The following is a 23,253-nucleotide window of genomic DNA, read 5'->3' as shown; positions in this document are numbered from 1 at the left end:
CTCCTTATATCCATAGTCTATAACTAAATTACATCGTATGAAAACTATTTCAAATTACTGTTTAGCTTTAAAAAATTTATTTATGTACCGTAATGGGATACTTTCTTTAGAAATATAGCTACTAGTTTTCTAATGCTTGTAAGAGACGAATAGCTTAATCAGGCACAAATTATTTTACTCCGATACATGTTACTATCAATATCAATGCATAAATTCTAATTAATTGATACGTCGTATAACCACAATTGGATTAAGTTATCCATGATATGAATATCTAACGTTTCCACTCATGATCCAAATATAATACTAGGCGTAGTTAGTATAAGCACTCTAGTGGAAATCCCAGTCTACGGATTAGCATAGCAGCATCGTCGTTCGCATAAGGGTATTTCCTGATAGAGAAATATTTATCTACAAAAAAAAAATAATGGCATAGTAGCAAACACGTACTAGGAAAAAGTAAGGTAACGTAATATATTTGTTTAATTCAGTATAAGTCTCATATCTTTTGTTATTAAACAAATTACACAAATTTTATGATGCCAACTTGAACAGCATTTTATTTACGTGTTAATCGTGTTCTTTCCTAATACCGGAAATAATTTGTCAAATACTGCCATTTTCACGATCCTTCTATCGTTTTCTAGCTTTGAAAGTATTTTTCCCATTCGTCCTGACAGTTAGTATCATACATTTCTTTTCTGATGCTACTGAACAATTTATTGGACATTTAGTACATCTAGGATGTAAATAAATGTACGTAATAAAACTTTTTGTTTTACAAAACGAATTGAAAGTGACGTGCGTTAATACTAGAAATACCACAGCAGTCAAAATGACTGGTTCTACAATTTTATAAATGTGTCAACCCTCGTTTAGGGGTCATGGACCTAGATGGATTAATAATACCAAAAATGTACTATGTAACATGGAATTCCTTCTGTAAGAAGGTAATAAATCAATAAATATAAAAATATTCTATTATTACGTATTTTTTAAAGACCAGTCATTTTCATTGGTTTTGGTAGAAAATTAAATACATAATATTAAGGTTTATTTTAATAAACATTATTTCTGAAATTGGCAACTGTCTAGCGATTTCTCATTGGACTCATGTTGTATTGTTTAAATAATGAAATTTCTGTAGGGAGATATATATATTCCTTTTATTTTATGTGATCTCTTCTAGAGGTTAATATTTTTTTAAATAATAAAAATATGAAAGAAAATATTCTTAATATTGAAGTAAAAAAATTGAAAACAATACGATACTAATAACGAGATTAACAGCTAATGATAACAACCAATATAATTAGGGGAGTATCCGTCTATATATTTCATAAATTTTCAGTATAAAAATCTTAAATTTATTAAATATTACACATGAATTAAATTCATTTGAAACACATAACAATAAGATAATGAATAACATTTAAGTTCTAAATGTATATTTATCATCTCTATGAAATGATACGAATTCATGTAATTAACTATTTTATTTACGAGGTAGATCTAGAATTACTTAGCTTTCTATATTTAATTAAATTCATTTATTATATTACTATACTTTACACATTTATAAATTAATGTTAAAATAATACTCGTAGCTTTCAATTTTATAAAACTTCGTCAAATTAAAAATTTCAATTGAATTAAAGAGAAAATTTTATCGAACGGTCGTCATTTAATCGTATGCATCGAGCAATAATCGAAAGGAATTAATAAAAGTAAATAATGGCTAATAATGGTAAGCACACTTTCGTCATTTTCATCGAAAGACCAATCATGTACCTCGATTTCAATCCACTTAGTTTACCTTGTTTAATCAGAGATCCATTCTGCCGTTGTTTAGTCGAAAGAATCAAATGTATATCTTATCCAGTAGAAAGAGAAGAAACGCACGACCAAAGGCTTTGGCAAGGGGCCCAAGTAGTTAAGACGCTATTGTGGTTGAAAAATCTGTTCGTATGCAGAATCGGTTTGGAACGGTGCGCTTGCTTACTTGTCTGGTCAGTATCCACGTGCAGCCGGAATCTCAATCTGTCTGCCACGAATGACTCGAAGATAAATGAACGTCATCATCCACGGTGCGAGTAGCAAAAAGCTTTAGGACGAATCGTTTGGTCACGCGCTGCTTGAATTTCAATCAGGATTGTCTGCCGGCCTTTCTAGTCCTTCTAGTGTCTATAAAATTTTCGGTCTGTCGATTTCTAGGGGAGGATCTTGCTAGTCACGTGTTGAACCGTTCCAAGTGGAGAGTTCGCGCGAACGAAAATGATCATGGAACTCGTTCATTGGGGCGTTTTGAACCGCGATTATCTAATGAAACCTAACGACAAGACTATTTCTTTGTTTAACAACGAAATTAAAACTTTGATGGGAGATTAACGTGAGTTTACGAAGATAAAGGTTGACAAATTTTTGGCATTGTAGTGTAATATATATAATGACGAGGCAAGAAGAACTGGGTATCTTTTTTGGCTAGAAACTGTTGACACAGGTTTGTGAAAAATAAGGAAGTCTACCCTTTTTCACGTTTGCAGCGTGTTGGAAACTGACAGGAATAATTGAGCGATTGATACTAATGAATCTTGTAAGTGAAATGTGGAAAAATTACAAAACGTACACAAAATAATTTGGCGGCAATGCAATAGTATGATAGTAAAATAAAAATTTCTATAATATAGACATATAAATATGAAACTATAAAACTATATGTATATTATAGAGATTTGTGTGCTTACCTTATGTTAAGAATCTAAATTTTTTCTCATTTACACAGGTTAAAATAAAAATGACAAGTACATCCCATCTGCCTTTTTGTATCTCTACTTCATATGGCTTCCAAATGCAATAGCCCGTACTCATGTGTATAACACGTGTGACGATGATGTCGTGAGAAACTTGGATTCGCAAGAGTTTTTAAGCTTTCTGCTTCTGAGTATTGAGAAAATTTATTCGATTGACCAATTACTATACCGTGTATCGGTATAGTAGTTTTCTTTTATCATGGAAAAAGCGACGTATGATAAGTACGTGCAACAAGTAAAGGAAACTTACCGACAGCTGATACACTTTCAGTTGGTTAGTATAAAACCTTTTCTGTTCGCTGTGATCAATTCAGGTTTACTTGTTTGAAATCTGTTTTATTTTCCGCGAAAAGTAGAAAGCATACGAAATTTTACTCATAAATAAAAAGTAGTAGATAAAAATTATCCGATTTTAATAAAACAAAGCAATGTTTTCCTAGTTTTTGAACAACAAGCTTAAATATTTTTTTAACAATAAAATATAATATATAAAGAATTTACGAACAGATAATAATAAATTATAACAGATAAACTAAGAGCAGAACAATGTATCAATATTCTTATCGATATGTTAATGCCATATCCAATTAGCCAAATCGAAAAAATTACAGGATGTTAATTTGTCTTATGTATACATATTTACACATATTAATAAAATAATACATAAAAAAGGCAATAATGACAACTCAAATTAATATAAGCAATACAATCGTTAACGTTATTAAGTATTAAAGAAACAAATAAGCACATAACTATTTTGTAAGGAAATGTATGATAAACAAGGAAGACAAGGATTTAAAATGATTAATTTTATTTTATAAGTCTCCGTGTATACGTAGTATTATAGCTACTCCGTGTATTGTATTTTACTATGGACATTCGGAATGATTTGCTTATTATTTATAAGTTAAGATAATTTAAAGGCATATAAAGAAATGAATTTTGTTTATTAAACATATTTAGATAAATTTGACTTTTCGCAAGGGAGATGGCTGTCTGCATTGCCCGTTATTTTTTGTCATACATGTTGTCGGATATAAATTCATAGCAATGATGGCAATACGGATGACTATTGATAACGAACAAATCATTCACATCATCAAACAAACCATCCACATTTTCTGCAATGAAATATAGGTAATAATAAATTAGATTAATTGCAAGCATCAAACAAGTATACGAATAGTGAATTAATTTTCAAAGTACGAGTATTTATACTTTTCTAGATGAAATTTCATCAAAGAAAAATTTATTTTATTATTTGAATTTATTTTAAGTTCTAAACTGACTCTATTCTGTAAATTTCAATTCAGAGATTTTAAGGCTATTGAAAACAAATTAATAAGCATTTAAAAAGAATTATATAAAATTTGTAGTCGGCAGTGAGAAAAAAAGACAAAACGAGAATTAACTTTATAAATTTTACAAATGAATTTACATAAGCCGAATTTACATAAAAACGTAGTTTTTTAAAGAGTTAAAAATGGGACAAAAGGATGATCAAAAAGTATCAAATTTGTACCTAATTTATGCATCTAAAATTCTATTAAAGTTAAAAATATTGCATAATTTGTGGTTAGTGATGCTTTTGTTAAAAAACTGCTCAAGAAAGAAAACGATGAAATATAACAATAATTCTTATAATAAGTGCGTTATACTATAATAACGAACATATTTCACAGAATAAATTTGTATCGTAATACCTTGCCTTAACTTGTCGCGTTTTATTGTTATTAACGAGTTGAACGATATGTTTTCACATACTACATAAATATCGATTTTCCTTTACGAAATAGCGTTCGAATGTTTATAATTTCATGCATTCATTCCGAAGTTACGATCATTTGTAATCAGAAAGTTCCAAGTTTCAGACCACTCACCAACTTCTACCTTTTTTTCTCCTATTACATTTGCCATAAGTAATTGTACTCTTGCGGTATTTTAGGATATCTATTACATTATATTACATTAGGATACCTATATATTATATTATATTGCGGTTATGAAAATTTTACTTGTTCAAAGGGTCACTAATTCGACACATTTTCATCATTCTTTCTTTGAATCGCTCGAAGCGTTGAAACCTTTAAAATTCTACGTTCGTTCGACAAAGCAGCAGGTATATAAAAGTTACAGGCTGTAAATCGGTTTTATGTTTTACTGGAAATGGTATAGGCATCGGCCGAAATGTTCGAAATGCGGGTTGTTGTTATTGGTAAAGCAAGGTGCATATATGATCCTCTCAGGATGTAAGGGGGAGGAGCGCGCTTCCGGCCGTGCAGGTACGCACACCGGAAGTGTCGGTTGAAGCACCACGACCGGTCGTCATGGTGTGGCTTTAACCGAATGGCCGGGAAGATTTTCTGATTTCTGTCTGCTCGCAACCCGTGAAGATCAGAGATCCAAGTTTGGCGACGTTCACGGTATACAACAGGTTATTGTATCCGCTGGTTTCACGTGGGAATGACCCCGAAACTAGCGCAAACAGAGCCCGAACTTGACATCGTTACGCTTTGAGCGCTTTATGAAAACGTTTCTGCGTCTAGTATAATGATCAGGTTTTCTGCATTTTATAGTTTCGTTTATTTGTAACACGATATACTACGCGTTGCGTGTCGTATTAACACATATTAAATTCTTATTTGTAAGTGATGCATAAAACACATGACTAGTGAATTAATTAGTTTAGTGCCATAAATAAAGGTTAAGCTATTCCTCTTTCTTATACATGAAAAGATAGCTCAAAGTAATTTTTTTTAATTAAAAAGATAATTAGGTATGTACAATACATATGTATAACTCGTCGTTATACGATGATTATTGCTGAAAGTAGAGGCTTATTGTTAAATAAATGTTATTGGACCGTGTTACGAATACTGTAAAGAAAATTTCTACTAAATAGAGGAAATCGCAGTAAATAATTGTCCTTCGTAATATAAAAATAATTTTAATTTTAATATGCTATAATATATTCGATGTTATAAATATTCATATAAACGAATTTGATGAAACAAGATAAATCTATAGAATCGTAAAATTCTACTAGTCTCTAGTAGTGATGTTGATGTAAGGATATCTTTCTTAAAATCAGTATTTAAATGGTGAAAAGCAGAAGGAAGCCTGTAGTGTTTGCGGAAAGAGAGGGAAGAGAGATATGAGGAAATTTTTTAATCGAGGTCGTTTAGTTTTCATCGGTGCTAAAAGTGAGACGTGTGAATAAGTATTGTCATGATAATCAACAATTCTCGTTTCTGTTACCTAATTTTAATTGTCCCTGTGTCAACAATAGAATACCCTCTTAATTTGACACAAAGAAACATTGTAAAGTGGCATTTATTTGCGTAATACATTTCGTGCCCACGTGGCATCGTGCATCATTAACTACATCTTTTATCTTCGCCGAATTAAATTGCAATTTTCCGTATCTAATAAAACTTCAACGTTCCAGTTATTATCGATCATTCTTTCTGAGCATTAAAATTCTGATATTCTGAACGGAAGAACATCGTTCTTTCGAAACGAGTTTCTTCTCTCTTCAAGAAAGTTACTAAAGGAGCCTGTGATTGAAAAAGAGAAAGTACAGACGTCCGGTTAGTCAAACATTGCCGAAATAAAATATCCGTGTATCGACAGATACGTGTGATTCGACACGTTGCTCTTCAACAATAGTAATTTAACCGGAGCGCACCTGTCTGTTATCTTAAATTCGAATCTAGTTCTGTGAGAACAGAAAGAAATGCGTAAAAGGAAGCCGATATCGCTATCTATTCGCTTTGTCCGATATAATTTTCATTGAGTCGAGCACAGTCGCGGTCTCCGAGACTTCTGCAGCTCAGCCTATCGCCGTAAATCATAGCACAAATTTTCACGCGTAAAGTAAGCTTCACCGTTACCCTATGACCAGTTATTCTCTCAGAGAGAAACTTCGACGTTCGAGAAGAATATAGAAAATAACGTCTACCCACGCATCGAGACAGCGGGTCTGAGTTCGAGTTGGAGTTCGGTCGACGCTTATTGCCCAATGTCTTTGACTTGAAGAGCAGTCGTTAAGAATGGAACAAGGTTAGCATTTTCAAAGAGTCGCGCGACGTGGAAGAAGATACGCGGGAAGAAACGGTGAAAGGGGGAAAGGATGGGCCGACCGTGAAGGAAAGGAGAGACGACGGGCCAGGGATCGAAAGAGGAAGTGGCGAAGAGGGGGACCGCATCGCGAGACGATCCATGCTCGTAACCGAGGAGCGCGTTGTTGTGTCTTCTGTCGCTTTCGGACGCAGGAAGTTGGGTAAAATAATGAAAGAGGTGGACACAAAGGAATGGGAAGCCTTGGTACTATCTACCTACCGGTAACGAAATAAGTCGACCACGAAATGACATCCGCTCTGCTGCCAGTCTCTCGCTGCCATGGCAGTCTGCTTCCTTTTGGTTTCACCTTCCCCCCAACTTCCCTCCACCTGTCGTTAACTTCTTCTCGAATACCAAAGAATTTGTCTCTTGATTTCTTCGGTTTAACGGAAGCGTGCGGCTTTACCATGTGATCGCGTTCTTTTCGCCATGTAAGACTCATTCTCCGTCCGTGCTTGCAAATTGCTACAATTGGACCGAATACATTTCGAACGAATTGACTCGGACAGGATTGAATTGCGGTTTGCTCCTTTAGAGTTGATCATCGTCGCCGCTTGAGAACTTCTCGTCGAGCATCGTTCCGATTATTTAAATCAGATTGCGGACACCTTGTTCCCCATTCTACGTCATGTTCTTAGTATTAAGTTGTTCTTTGTTAGAGTTGTCGGAGCAAACGTTCGAAGGAATTGATTTACAAAGTTTCCATCGTCGTATCAATTTTAATCATTTCAATATTAAACGTATTAACTCTTAACTGGTGCCTTTGAACTACCGAGGACCATAATAATTTAAATTACCTACTTAATTTTAGAATCTTTAATTCATTTTAATTTTGTTATTGATCTCTATCACGAAGAATGTGATGTATGAAATGAAATGAAGTACTCCAAATTTTAATAAACTATCACAAATTATTACAGTCATTTAACGATGCTATTTGAGGATTAATGTTTCGTTTTATGAAAAAGGTGGGTGTCTTATTGACAAACCAAAACATATTTTTCAATATAAAATCATTTAAAAAGGAAGATGAGGTACAGTTTTAATTTAAATCAATAACATTCTATGCACACGGCACTATATCGTCATTTCGTTCGAAAATAGTCTTTTCGATATTAATGATACTTTTTAACATGATCCCCTGCTACAAAATAGGTCGAGCAAATAAAGTTCAGTAAGCTTGTTACACAGAGAAACAAATCTAGTATCATTAATTCCGATGACATTCTGTAATTTATAATACAGGAGAGGAACAGTGTAAGTTCATCATAATTTAAAATGTACCATAATTTATAATATTCATACAGTCATGGATGACGATATATCACAGAATCGCAGTAAGACAATAAATTACATATTAGCAACATCAACATAGTCATTGTGAAAAAATGTTTTCGCGAAATTATGTTATTAACTTTCCTACCGCTTAAATAGCTTTTGCTTTCTATAAACAGTTTTAAGCTCTTGTATTTGTTTCTTATGAAATATTTATGTAGGAAATATGTATTTATGAAACAATTTCTTTTCTTCAAAATTAGAAACGTCAGTGATTAGTAAGGTAATTTAAGAAACAAATTTTTTTATTGAAATTAAACAGTAAGCATTCTCAGAATTAAACGAACGAAATATAATTATTGGAACTAATTTATTGTAATATGTGACTTAATTATGATAGTGAGTTGGCCAACTTTTGTTGCTTGAAAATTATCGTAAGTTATTATATCTGATTCATTGATATTATCCAACAATTAAAGAGTTGTATTTAATTATGTGAACAGTGAGCAAATACTTAAAAAACATATCATGGATTGATCATCGGTGTAGTTACTGATAATTTATCACTTGCCTTTATACGTTTTAAATATATTATAGGATCGTATAATAGCTAAATAAAAACAACAATGTTTTTTTTATCCAATCTAAGCAAATTTCAGCTATTCTAACAAGAGTATTAGCACACAATTACAAAATTAATAATTAATGTTTCGAAACGCGTCAGATATCGTCCCGATATTTTGTTTTTGCTCGATGTTTTATTTTTTTGATTTTATTCTAATATTCAGTGTTTCCATCGGAAAAAATTAAAACGCTGAACATTGTCGATAAAAAGCAAACAGTTAACGAATGTAATAAAATTATCAGGAATATCGAAAAATTTATGCATATCGCTCATGCGTACGATGCCTGGATTTACGTAATTCTTACAGTATTTGGATGTAGGATAATACAAATATTTTGAAATATTCAACAGTCTGTTGAATGAACCAATCGTTAATTACTTATTTCTAATATGTTCGTGTATCGCTTACTAACGAAGTTTTCGATTATATGTATGGCTACATATTAAAAAATATGCGTTGGAAATATCTAATTAATATATATAATAAAATACAATAGTATATTATACTAATAGATGAACAAAATAAGATTCTAAATTTAAATATGTAAGTACTTGGATATATAACTTTCAAATTATATGGCGTCTTAGGCGATTAATAGTAATCATTAAAAGGTTTACAATTTTTCGATCGTTAAAAATATTCCTGTTATCATAGAATCATTTCCTATAATTTTTGGTATTACATGTACAAACATCTGACGGGATCATATACTTGGTTGTTAATAATTAAGTTGCAAGAATCAACAACTACACTTCAAAACTATCTTTCACCATGAGAACATTATACTAACAAGGGGTTAATGCCGAAGGCTACAATGTACATTAATTGAAAGTTTACTCTCGATTCGAACGTTTCGAAAAAATATATGATTATCGTTGCAGAGAAATTTGAAGCTTTACTTAGCTGTAGAGATTAAATATGAAGAACTTAAAACAAGAATCAGCTAAATATTAATCGAAGTGTACATAGGTACATACATAAAATGGCCACAAACATTATATTCTAACTAAATAAGTTCAAATATATTAAGTTACGTATCATTTACATATCGCAGATCCTGATAGAAGAAATACTTCATTGGAATATAAGGGCGTACCCTTATATTCACACATATACCAATACTTTCTGTAGCCATTTTATATTTTACGTTGATCTACGTTCTAATAAACAAAAAGCAATTAAATAAATTTGTAAAATCTTAAATTTGGCAATAGTCAAACAACAGGCAACAAACTAAGATGAATACTTCAAAAGAAAATCGTTCGATGGTTACGTTAAAACATTAGATCAAAAGAAATATTTATTAAATAACGTATATCGTTTTCGCAGCTGTTGTAAAAGTGACATGGCGTTAACTAAGAAAGACAATTTGAAAACGCTTCGATCGAATCGATCGATCGTTAATCTCGAGGAAAGAAAATGATGGAAGTTGCGTGAAACCAAGTTTACGCGTTTGATGGCGACCATGGCAACGTTTGTTCACGGTACGATAGTAGGGTGGTGGGAGTTTTAAGAACAGCAGGACGTTCAAGCTACGAGCACCGCGGGGCGTAGAGGAGCGCGAGGAGGTGGTGGTGGGGAAGTAGAGACGGCAGACGAGGCAAGCCTCGAACCGTACGGTCTCGATGCCAGTGCCAGTCGCGCTCCTGCACTTCTACGCTACCGAACTGAGTTAGTACGCGTTCGTTCTGGCACGTTTACGTGTTTCTTCGTTCGTACGTACTTATGTATGTATGTATGTGTGTGTGTGTACACGATCCTGTCTGCCGAACGCGCCCACGGTGTAAACACTTTCTACTCTGACCTCGCTTAGTTGATCGAAACGTGGGCGACGAACAAAGCTAGAATAGCCAGGAAAAAGTGACACGCACCGTTAAGTGATATCCTGCGCGTTTGATCCATCGTACGATTACGAGATCGAAGTATGAAAATGACAGTGAACTTCAGTGACCAAACGAACAATCACACGATCAAATTCGTAGTGAAGGATCGAGTGGGTTCTTAGTTTTCTGGTGAGCGTATATAGGATATAAACGAAAATAATGTCAGCAGATACGCAGTGCTGAGTTACCTACGCCTTAATCGGAAATTACTAAAAGATAGAGTGTAGTCTGGTGTTGTTGAAATCCTGATTTTTATCGGTGAATACGTGACAGAAGAACTTACCTACGCATATTTCGGAAAATCTTTCCCGCGCGTTTCTCAATTAAAGAAAAAAACGAGTGTGCGAAACGTATCACGTATGTTTCACTCGAATTTTGGTGCAGCGTACGTCAACTTCCATAGAGTCGTATTTCTGCTACAGTACGTCGACGTCAAGGTGTCTGGCGTTTCGAGGATCAGCATAGCCTCGTAAAGGGTGCAACAGGACACTCGCGTTAGGTTAGGTCGGAGCGTCGAGATCGAACTGGTTCCCCTAGTGCGGACGTTGATACGATACGCGTTTGGTAGAGTCTTGAAATAGAGGATACAGTAGGCGGTTATGATGGGTGTATTGAGATGGAGGCACGATCTTAGATCGGATGCCGGCCAACAGCAGCAGCAACGGCCTAACAGCGAACGGTCTTCGACAGGACACAATAATCATGCGCACGCGCATACACACACACTGCCGAAACTTATATCACAGGTGAGTTTTTCCCGCGCTCACGGAAATTAACTGCGATCACTCGATTATTTCATTAGTCGTTTTGTTATTTCGCGAGAATTTTTTCTAAGTGTCGAGCTTAGATCCGATCGAACGGACAGGAATTAATTTACGAACTTCTGTACTTTTTCTATTTTTCTCTTCCCATTATTCCGTTACCCCGGAGGTTTAAAAATAAGATGGATTTTCTTTAAAATCAAGGGATTGGGTATCAGTTTGATCAGATCTGATGGGGCCGAGTTTTTATCGTCGACAGATGTCGATCTATGAAAGGAAAATATTATACGGCTTACTGGCATCCTTTCGTTTTATGAATGGAACATATGTTCCATGAGAAGATCTTTTGTAAGATCTATCATTGTGAAATGGTACTTTCTAGTACCTTTCTATTTGATTATCTATTTTAATTTAGCTTTTGTTCAGCAAGTTACTTACATTAAGATGTTAGAAAAAAAAGATAGGAAGTTGCAAATCTCTCATTTTAGGTTATTATCGAATTGGATGTATGCGTATGATTCAAAAGCCAGATAAAATATAATTGTTAATCATTTTATAATTTTCTATTTAACAAATTATCGAATAATTCCTATTTACAATTTTCACAATAATTTACAATGATTTAGCGATTATTCTTTCTTTTATTATAATGATTTAAACCTCCATAAAGAGATTATTTTGAAGTACATCATACCTTATAAATTACAAAGTACGTTATAGTTGTAAATGCAATACAATTACAATTACGACATATTTTCTTTAACCATTGGATAACATATTGTTTACCCGGTTAGTTTTCGTAAACAATATAGAATTGGAATTTCGAGAATTCTAACAAAGACACGAAATAAGCATCTGGCAAAATTAAACTCACCCAAACTTTCGACCGTTTGGCAGAGATACAAGCGTAGCAGTTGGGTATAAACCTATCCACGAAATCTAAACGATCTGACCGAAATAACTCGTCGCGTTTCACAAATAACGAGGAAATTCCACGACGGACGTGCTTCCACGGATGCTTTGAAGTAATTACTAGTGATAGGATCAAGTTCAATATGTAACTTATAAATCCGAATCAAATCCAATATCCAAGTTTCCCCTCATAGGGTACGAATATTACTTGTAAGATATAATGGTTCGTTAGTTTAATGGTTAGTTTCGCGAACACTCGCAACTTTCGAAAATCTACTTGTAACCATCTATTTCGATATTCGAAAGAATCGAATCTCTTGCAAATAGCAATCGAATTGCAACAGTTAGAAAGGCATAATCATTTATAAAATTCCATAGATCTATAGACAATAAACGAGATACCTAAAAATTTATTTGAACGTCTGCACTTGTGTCTGTTTAAGAACGATAAATTTGTGAAATATTGTGTAAATTCGAGCAGCGTCCAATTCTATTTGGGAATGCATTTTTTATTTGCCAAAGTATTCGTAGAGTCTTGGATCTGTTGCGTTTAGATTATCAAGCGTACTTGATAATACACTTGTGAAAGCTACTTCCTATAACTTTCATAGAGAATTCGAATCTAGAAGTCGAATCTAGAATTCGACCGATGTTCGAATCTATTTGCGATGTATATACTTGAATCCACCAAGCAGTAATTATACCAACCGGTTGTCATTGTCTTGTGATGTAGAGAATCGTCGATCGAACCGGTAAACGCAATGATGGCCGAAGCGGTAGGAACGCGTAACAGCTCGATGCGTGGTTCGCACATTCCCGGATGATCCGTTCGCGATCTTAATTCCTTTTGGTCGCGCATGCCAAGTACGCTTCCGTGTATTTCGTTTTCATACGTTGAGCAATGCCGTGGCACGTCCACGCCGGGCCACAGAGAAAACGTATATAACACCGTTGTTACGCTTTTTGCGCGCAAGCTTGACGAGCTTTGAACCAGTCGGAAGGAAAAGTAGCAGAAAACTTTAGCTGCAGCGTTGTAACGGCGGCGTCCAGACAAAAGAAAGGTTCCAAGGTGGAGGGAGATGGAAAGGAAAGAAAAGGAGCAGCAGCGAGAAACGAGCCTGGTAACTGTAACCACAAAGATCAGCTTCGCGGTAATTTTCCTCTAACAACCCGTTACTCCATCGTTCTGCGCTACGAGACGCTTTAAAAAGTCCTATTTTCCCATGACCGGCCGACTGATTGGTTATGTGTGCGTAATGTTGCGTTCACGTTAGAGATGCTGTTACAACCTTATCGATAAATATCGATAATATCGAAAAGTTATCTCGACGTATTAAGATAACTCGATATATTGATAATATCCTAACGATATCGATAACTGACTACGTGCACGCGTGGTAATTTCAAACGAGGTGTGTCCCTTGTTTGAAAACTTGTATTGTCAAGACGATATGATCTATATGATCTATATGATATGATTATCCAAATGTATATGATCGAATGACATAATGAAATACGAAAGAAGTTAAAAATTTCTCAAGCTTATTTTTAGTTTGCGGATTTTTATCCATTTGTGGGAAGTTTGAAGATATAAAAATGCATAGGATGCATATCATATGCAAAAGTATCCAAAGTGGAGTACTAATAATAACATTTAATACATAAAATAATTTTCTATCTGGATTCCAATTGTTTAATTGGTGGTATATTCAGAAAAGTCTGAATGTACATAAATATTCGTAATTTACTTATGATTGTCTTTTAAATATTTATGTATACTGCTAATAGATATAGCTATTCCAATTAACAAATTATTTCTTAAAAATAGAACAAATTCGTTTTAATGCGAGAATAAGGCAACTGTTACGGTATACCAACAATCACAATCAGACAAAAGGGGATAAAGGAGTAATAAATATATTATCTATATGTTACATTTTACTTTAGTCGATATAATTAACGATATTATCGATATCTTAATATGTATGTAGAAGTTATCGATAATGTATCGATAATTGTTAGCAGCATCTGTAGTTCATACTGAAGTTCGCAATCAGCTCGCAAACAGATTCTGAAGTTTGTTTGCCAGCAATGTGGTCACTTTCGTGAACAGCTTATAAATTTGCCAGCGACTACATATTCGCTCAAGAGTTCGCGAGATCATTATTAGAACGTGTGTAACACACGATGCAACACGTTATTAGCACGTTTGACCATTTTTCTTGTCAATTTGCAATTTATATTCGATCTGTGATTGGTGGTTGGTTATAAAATGAACATTACTGTGTTAGTTTCTATCAGAAATATATATTTCTTCGTTTGAAGACTTTTCTCTGTCAGTATATTTCTTCTGTTAGGATGTTCTCTTTTTCATCCGACGCTATATCTATATTATTGTGTATATAGCTGATACGGGCAAGAATTTTTGTTTATACACTCCTTTGACTCTGTGTAGAGCAAATTTATTTTTCACGCTTCGCAGATAAACTGAGTCGTTTCTGTTCAAGTCTAATCTTTTACTGTTCTACATTTTTTAAATCCTGAAGAAATTCTAGAATACTTACTAATATCTTTACTTCGCTGTACAATCAAATTTTCAAGTAAAAATCTAAAGGAAAGAAGCTCAAGAATGGAATTTCATTTGAAAGGTTAAATACCAAAATTTAATTTGTTTAATAACAACCACTCATCAGCATCGAACGAATATTATATATTGGATATATACATATATTATATCTCAATTCACTTATTTCTAATTTCAATTTATATCTTGTACCTTATTTGATAAAGATAAAGATAAAGATAAAGATAAAGATAAAGATATGTATGATAAATATTTGAAATATATTCATTAAATAAATAATTAATTAATTGAATATATAATATTTGAAAAATATTCAGTAACATAATCCAAACTACTGTAGTCATTGATGACTAAATGATATCAATTGAAAGTTACAATAATTTTATATATGGACATTGTAATAATTCTATAACCAACTATATTTTACTCATAAACTGTTCACAACTTGTAGCATCATGCTGCTGCTTCTGTTGCAAACAATTTTAGACAGTTAGATGCCGTTCAAGATACGTCTTGACAGTAAAGACTAGTTCAGACACGGCCATTAGTTTAGTCAAATAGCAAATTAAACCGAATTTACGCTGTTGATTCGTCGAAAAACGTCGCTTTCATCCTCGTTTAATGAATAGAATTAAAGCGAACAGTGTAAATTCGGCTTTACCTGTTACTTAACTAAACAACTGTCTGAATCAGTCTTAATACGCGTGTATATGAGTTTCTACGCTTTGTGCGCCTACACGTGAAAACCTATACGTTCGCGTAATTACTCGACGGGCCTCGGCACGACTGCCCGACGAGTTAAAGGCTGGCTTTTAACGACTTGCCAGCACGTGCTCTCGACGACAGGCACTTTAATTCTTGCCGAAGACGAACTGGCCCTGATTGGCAAGAATTACACTTGTCGTCGTCTAAAGCGAATTAAAGTTTGTTTAAAGATCACGAAAGCGAGACTTATTAATGACGTGCACGGTACTTGCTGGTTGTTTCGTTGTGTTTGATCTCACCGATAGTCCTATTATGCATAGGGTCGAGTACAGGAATTCTTCTACCTGCCATCTACCCTTTAACTATGTACGCATTGCTGAGTTGCTTAGGTTTGCTCGGGTAATTGGCAAATTCCGATTGTAAAATATGCCTAGCTCTCTGCATTTGTTCCTACCATTTTGTAACTAGGAGTATTTGTTTGGTTCTGCTTGTTTGAGTGCATGCGAGTAACGCAATTTAGTATTGTGTAAATTCGAAATTGTGTAACGTGCCAATGTAATTTGATTTAAAGCCAAATGTTTCGGGGCCAGTGTTATGAATTCGTTGTACTAATAACTTTTTGACAAATTTACATAGGAGAAAGTAAAATGTTGATTGTACGCATACGTTTCGAGAGATAAATCTGTGCCACGAGAAGAACCAAATATATATTTGTAGCGCAGAATGGAAACACGTTGCAAAGTAAAGATTATACAATATTTAGGTTTTCTTTTCGAAATTATACTACCTTTCAAAAAAGAAATATTTGATTTGACTATTAAACGGAATTTAGTATTTATATTGGAGATTTAAATAATTTCCTACTAATGTACTGAAAATAATATTGAATATTAAAAAGGAATTTACATCTTCAAGGATTCCGGTTCTACATATACATACCTATACATGTGTGTACTAATACCGAAAGATTGAAACATATTTTCTTCGCAACGTTGATATACTTCATCTGTTTTAAATGACTTATTATTGCAGGCTTTTGTGTTATAAAAAGAAACTTTTATTTTCATTATTATTGTTTTTTAAAACACCCGTTAATAGATATAAGTTATTCCAAAAGAAGTTGGAACATTTTATATGACATGTTGAGACTTTTTAGATGTATTCTTTATCGGACGATAACATTGTTTGAATAGGTAATCTAATTGCTTTTTGTAATTTATCGGCAAACATCAGGGTACGTCAGGATCCATCATTCTTTATTACCTCCTAATTCTGAAAATGAACGAGTAAATATATAGCATAAAACATTTCTCGTTTTCTTTTTATTTCCTTTTCTTCACAACAAGAAATTGGCATGATTTCTTTATATAACACATAATGATATTATAAACTTTGTAATAGCAACTGGTTATATGACTTTATTCATGTTTTGGGATAAATAAATTTTCTTAATCAAAACCTTATTTTATTTTATTTTTTGCCTATAAAATTGAAAATTTTTTTAATAAATTCCTTTAAATACTTATCTTATACTGAGAGAAAAATGTCTATCTAAAATAATATTTTTTGCTACAAATTTTGGGACTTCACGAAAAGCCAAAAGAGAATCAACAGTTTCGACACATAACATCGAATGTATATATGTATTTCGATGCAAAATGGTTTGCCACAAAAACCAGTGGGGTTTATCTAAAACAACTAAAATTCATTTAGTCGCTTTCTGCTATACACATTCCATTTCTCGGTTCTCTTAATACACTGTTTTGTTGCATTCGATTGTGTTTGCAATTTATGCAAACTGAAAACGGCGTTGCCGTAACGCAAGAATTATTGAGAAATTGTTTGTGAAGAAACAATTCTCTGTAAACTACACATGTGTCGAACATCATTAAAATCAATTTTTCACGAATGTTATTGTTCGAACATTTTAAATTTGACTTTTCTTAATGAGTAATTTGATCTTCCTGGTTTAATGTATTATATTAAACACGAATCTGGCGGCATAACGCGTCTGACAGTAGAACAGCACATGTTCATCAGCAGATTGTATTTCTGTCCTGACAAGAACGAAATTGAGACTAGTTTCATTGGCAAGGATCTCTCGTTCAGCGCTTAATAACTGAATACGATTCGAATGTAAGATCTTGGCACGTCGTTTCGTTCGACGATGACGTCACTTACTGATAGAGGACGTTTACTAAGTGTTGCAGGTAATACATTGATAATCACTTTATCGACGGTTTAAGCTTGATATATCTTTATCCTAATATCATCAAGAATAATGTACATATTAATGTGAAGTTCGAGTACCGTGAAATTTGTCCATTTTATCAAATTTTCTCTCGTGGTTTAGCCATGTTTTATTTTAATTGAACGATTAATAAGTATAGAAGATAATTGTTATTCATAACGCTAAGACTTTTTAATTCATGAATTATTTAAGCACTTTCTGGCACGTGATCGATGAAGTATGCAGGTTTCTTTCTTAGGGAAACTAGAACATGACCTAAGATAAATTCTTGAATTTTGCATAATAAATGAGCAAGCTTTCAACGCTGGAAGGTTCGTGACAAAGAACTCGTCATGCCTTCGAAATAGTCGATTCCCTCGATATGATTCATTGGTTCTACCCACTTCGCATTAGTATGACATTGAGATCGATAATAATTTACGTAATAGACTGGCTGTAATTTAGCTAACAATCTTCCCTCGCAGCCTGTACGCGTTAGTGATTTAAATCGTGTCTACCTTTGTCTGGTCGCATTTCGTATGCGAATACATACGTCTTAAGTGTTGCCAGCATTTTCTGGTTTCCTTTTTAGTTAACTAGTAAGAACAATCTTCTGTTATGTCGCTCGTTAGCACTTTACGACTAATCTCCTACATAAAGAAATTTCTATTTTTATATCTGCCCAGTTGCCTCGTTCCAACTCGCGTGGCAGTGTTAATGACATTTGCGTCCACTTAAATCTTTCGAAAGATACACAAACGTGTTCTCGAATGATTAAACTGTGAATCCAATAGTTTATTCCGTTGCGAAAGCGATGGGTACAATTTGCAGGTAAAACACGCTGCACTCGAACCTCGGCTCATTCGATTTTCTATGAAATCCTCCATTTTCTCGCGTGCACTCTCGACGCCCCACGTAGCTGCATTTTGTATCGACGTTCCATTCACTTTCAAATTTCCTTTTGAAAACCGCGGGTTGCTTTCATCTCTCGTAACCCCAGAGTAGCCTTCAATGCCTCGCGAAAAAACAGTTGTGACTCATAAATAGCTACGACTGGATTCGCCCGTTGAAATTTCTTCATTTGCATGTGCGTGGTAAAAGATTGAGGCCCGGACGTCGCCTGTGAAACTGTTATTCATACTTTGCCGTTTCTCAACAGCCTATTAAAAAATTGTCGTCGTAATTTATATTGCAAAACGACTGGTTTCATTATGGAAGTGGTTGCTTGGTAGCTGTAATTGTTTCGAGCTTTACGAAAACATCATCGTTTACAGTTGATATAAAAGAAATGCGTTGTTTAGTAATACGCATACATGTATATTAATGTGTTGACTGTCATGGTGACATTTCGACCGGCCATACTTGCTGGGAAATCTATTATTTTGTAGAAATACAAACAACTAATTACAAATTGTACATGTTATGTTATTTAATTAACGTTTATATCATATGTTTGAATATTATTTGTGTTATGTTTTATGTATCGCATTTGCTTTGTCTTCTTCCTTTGATGTGATTTTGCTTACATTTTATGCCTATTATGACGTAATTAAAATAACGAATAAAAATTTATAAGTAAAGCAAACACTCAGAAGAAGTGAGAGTACGCTGTTACTAGCTACACAATACACATCAAATTAAAATTAAAAGATTTTTTATATTTGTGGTAATGAAATATCATCAAATATTTGTATAAAATACTAATACTTCTTATTATACTTTATTAATACCTCAAGAATATTCGAAAAATTGAGTAGTATTTAAACTAATTTTTTATATTTAGTTCCGTGAAATTAATATATGATTAATATATAGAAGGGAGCAATGTCGGAATTTAATATAAATTTATTGATTTATTCATTATAACAGAAGGAAAAAACAATGTTTCCAAAAAATATTTGCATACCAGTGTATTATAACACATACTACTAATTAATTAAGTATAAATATTATCAAATTTCGTATTGTTTTGCAGTACTTTCATATAACTAAAATAACGATACTACGAAGATGAAATGTATAGAACTGAAAAAAATTGTTTCATTGTAAAATAAGGGTATATATATATATTTTCGGTAGCTGGTGTAAATGATATATGTAAATGTATCTATGGTACTAAATTAAGCGATAATAGTTACTTATAGACCCTGTGGATAAACTGTCATACTTACATTCACGTTAATTTGAAGATTATATGATAGTATTGAAAGTGATATTTTATATTTTCCCCTCATTATTAATCATTTTCTTTGAATTCGATAAGCTGACTGAAATAGCGGGATTACTTAATTTAATGTTTATATGTATTGTTTAATTCGTATATCTCATTAAATTCTCTATTGAAGTTCGAGTATTTAGCTAAGAATACATATTTCATAAGAATCAAATATATTATAAAATCTTGTTACAAACATTTGGAAATTAGGATATTATGTATTATTTGAATGTTATTTTTCCATTTAAGAGGGAGAAAAGTACGTTTTACCGAAACTTATATTTCTTATCTAAATGAAAAGAATTGGAGTTACAAAATATGAATAATTTATTGAATAGTTCTTACTTTTTTAAGCTGGAGTTAAGATAAGAAAACAAGAAAAACCTGTTATAGCAATACATTTGTTGTGGTTACTTCTAGAGTAAAATCGTACTTATAAGATATTCATATTTAGAAATATCTTTATCAATGCCTCAGATATCATACAGAATGCATACAGAAACAAAATTATTTGATTAACAAGTAGAAACTCTATCATTTATTCATTATGTCGTAATATTCCTTTAGAAAAGTGTTTCAGACGTATCAAGTATAATTTTCTACTTATATTCTCATAAAAAGTTGTAGTTTAATTGTGGAACCTTGTACCAAAGTAATCGTGATACAGTGAGCAAATAAGGTTATCCTGTAGTTTTTGTAACTTATATTCTCGTACGATATCAAATATTCCATTTGCATTTCCCTGTAGGAAAACGTTGGCTTCCATATTTTTCCGTATTTTCTTTCCACTTTTTGGACGTGATAAATATTAAGAGAAAATATTGTAAGACACTGGTAAGGAATATTAGAGTTACAAAAGATAAAATTCCGCGTTGTATCGGCGGGCAGAAACGTGGCCAACGAAGAGAACGTTTGTTGTAGCCATGAAAGCGAGGACTAGCTTTAAAAGGAATCGTATATACTCCGGTTTTACATGCATCTTTTTTTCCACATTGAGTTTTATTATCGCGTTCTCTGAATTAAGAATTACATGTTCTGGAATCGTATAATTTTCAATGTTTGGTTATAGGGGGACGTTATTATCCCGAATGATACGAAATCCAGCGTTGAGAAATCCTCGTTCGTATTTTAAAACGTGCAAATTTTTAAAAATATTGAAAATGATAAGGTTCTATATCATTTTCTGCTCGCTTAAATGAGTCTTTATGTTTTAGCTTTTCCTAGCTGAACATTATTGATATATTCTCTGAATATGAGTTAAAGAAATGCGTTATATAAACATAAGTTATTTGAAGCTTCATTAAAAAATTGTAACCAATCCGCGAACATGTAATACTATCAAGCGTAGTGGTACCATGCAAAGGTTAACTCAAAGGAATTTGAGTTAATGTTTTTTAAATTTGTAAGCGTATATCCATTTAGTTTCATAATCAATTTAGGTTTTAACACTCTCTACTGATCTACGTTTCGTGCTGCAAACATATGAATATCTTACAGTTAATTTTATGAAAAGTAGTACGAAGACCGACGTAAATTACCATGTTTTTTAGCCCACTATTTCATGCTTAAATTTTTTAAGCAATATCTTATACGTATATATCTGAGCCAGTAGAAGTTCGTATTTCTACATTAATAATCGTCTAAAAGTTAGGCATCGTTGAAAAAGTAAATGCCGCAGAAAATTTTTTAGTTCGTTTCCTCGAATTTTTTTCGTTATACTGACTGCCTATGGTAAGAATAATATTTTGCAAGCGTAAAATATATTCTACAAGCGATTACAAGCAGCTAACGGTTTATTACAATAGTACGTAACGCTGCTCTTCACACGAAGTTCGAAGAGAAATATCGTGAAAAAAATTGCTAGCGTTTTTCTACAAATATCTATTTTTACGGGTGAATTTGGTTTCGATATAATAGAGATATCCTGTGCAAAACATACGAAATAAATTGTTTTAATCTCAGTTACGTGTAACTAACGGTTTATCATAATTACATATAATTTCATCTAGTAAAAACACCATGAGCTGCGTGTACCAATTTTCTTGACATAAATTCGTATGGTGAATATTTCGAAACGGTTACTGTGTTATTACGGCCTTCGTTGTATCGATACACGTGACTTATCGATTTACCGATCACGAAATCAGTATGACAGTACCTACTCCCGGCGGACTTGTACCATATTTGAAATGGAGTTGAAATGGATTTAAAGTCGATAGAAAACATCGAGCTCAGTGTCATTCTATGTGATTTAAAAGAAATAAATATATATACATATAACACTTATACCATTTGAGACAAATAATTCATTTAGAATTTGTCCAGTAAAACTAAGTTTATTCAAGAATATTTTAAAGAATTTTCCTGATGTATATACATCTAGAAGTCTCCATAACTTCTTGTCCGTTTATGATAAAAGAGACTATAAATCATTATAAGTTTCTTAGTTTTCCTGAAATCCAGCTGTTAATAATTTTAAAACCATAATCTTGAGTAAATAAAATAAAATTTCGGAAATATAGCTATATAGGCGTGTGACTGTCCAGTAGCGTAGTATTATAGCGGATTAATGAAAAGTTAATTGAAGATTGTATAATTAAAAATGTTTTAAGTTAGAACATAAGTTTAACACAATAAAAATATAACATAATATTTTTTTTAATGAAGATAAAGACAATTTAGATAAAATCAGAAATTTTTAGAATCGATCATTCTTTTATGGTCGATCATTCAACAAATGAAATAAAAACTTTCATTTTGTGAACACATAGGTATAGTGTTTTTAATAGCTATGTGTGTTTACATTCATAAATAAATAATTTACTGAAAGAGATGGAACCGTATACATAATTTTAACGTTAAACTGGAAAATACGAAGACCCATCATGATACAGGTGTAATGTTTAAGTTTTCTTCAAAGAATTTCAAAATTTACAACCGTGTGTAATGCATAAAAATATTGTTCCCGGAAGTATTGTAAGATAAACGGAACTCTAGAAGAGAATACTTTCCGTGACTACAAATGCGGGCATACATACTATGTATATCGAATGCATTTTTAAAAAGCAGCGCTGAGCCTTTTTTATATTCTCTCCGTCACCACTGTTTTAGTCTACATAGAGATTCTTTT

General features: G+C 32.9%; 1 protein-coding gene across 8 annotated transcripts in view; it reads left to right on the top strand.

The window, feature by feature from the left end:
- The window catches only part of LOC117239736 (rap1 GTPase-activating protein 1), a 250,913-nt gene that overhangs the window by 159,280 nt on the left and 68,380 nt on the right, over positions 1-23,253 (top strand). Inside the window, exon 1 of one of the 8 annotated variants that reach the window (XM_033505554.1) lies at positions 10,479-11,462. The exons of 5 other annotated variants lie outside the window; for them this stretch is intronic. In XM_033505554.1, the coding sequence (XP_033361445.1) occupies positions 11,316-11,462 (147 nt within the window). In that variant the 5' untranslated portion in view covers positions 10,479-11,315. Of the gene's footprint in view, positions 1-10,478; positions 11,463-13,375; positions 13,541-23,253 lie in introns of those variants that run through there. 2 more of the 8 variants (XM_033505557.1, XM_033505556.1) reach the window with 2 other exon arrangements.

Source organism: Bombus vosnesenskii, unplaced genomic scaffold (assembly GCF_011952255.1).
Source record: "Bombus vosnesenskii isolate JDL3184/JDL3185 unplaced genomic scaffold, Bvos_JDL3184-5_v1.1 scf7180000014105, whole genome shotgun sequence".
NCBI lineage: Eukaryota > Metazoa > Arthropoda > Insecta > Hymenoptera > Apidae > Bombus > Bombus vosnesenskii.
The sequence above is the reverse complement of the archived record's forward strand: the minus strand, read 5'-3'. Positions and strand labels throughout refer to the sequence as shown.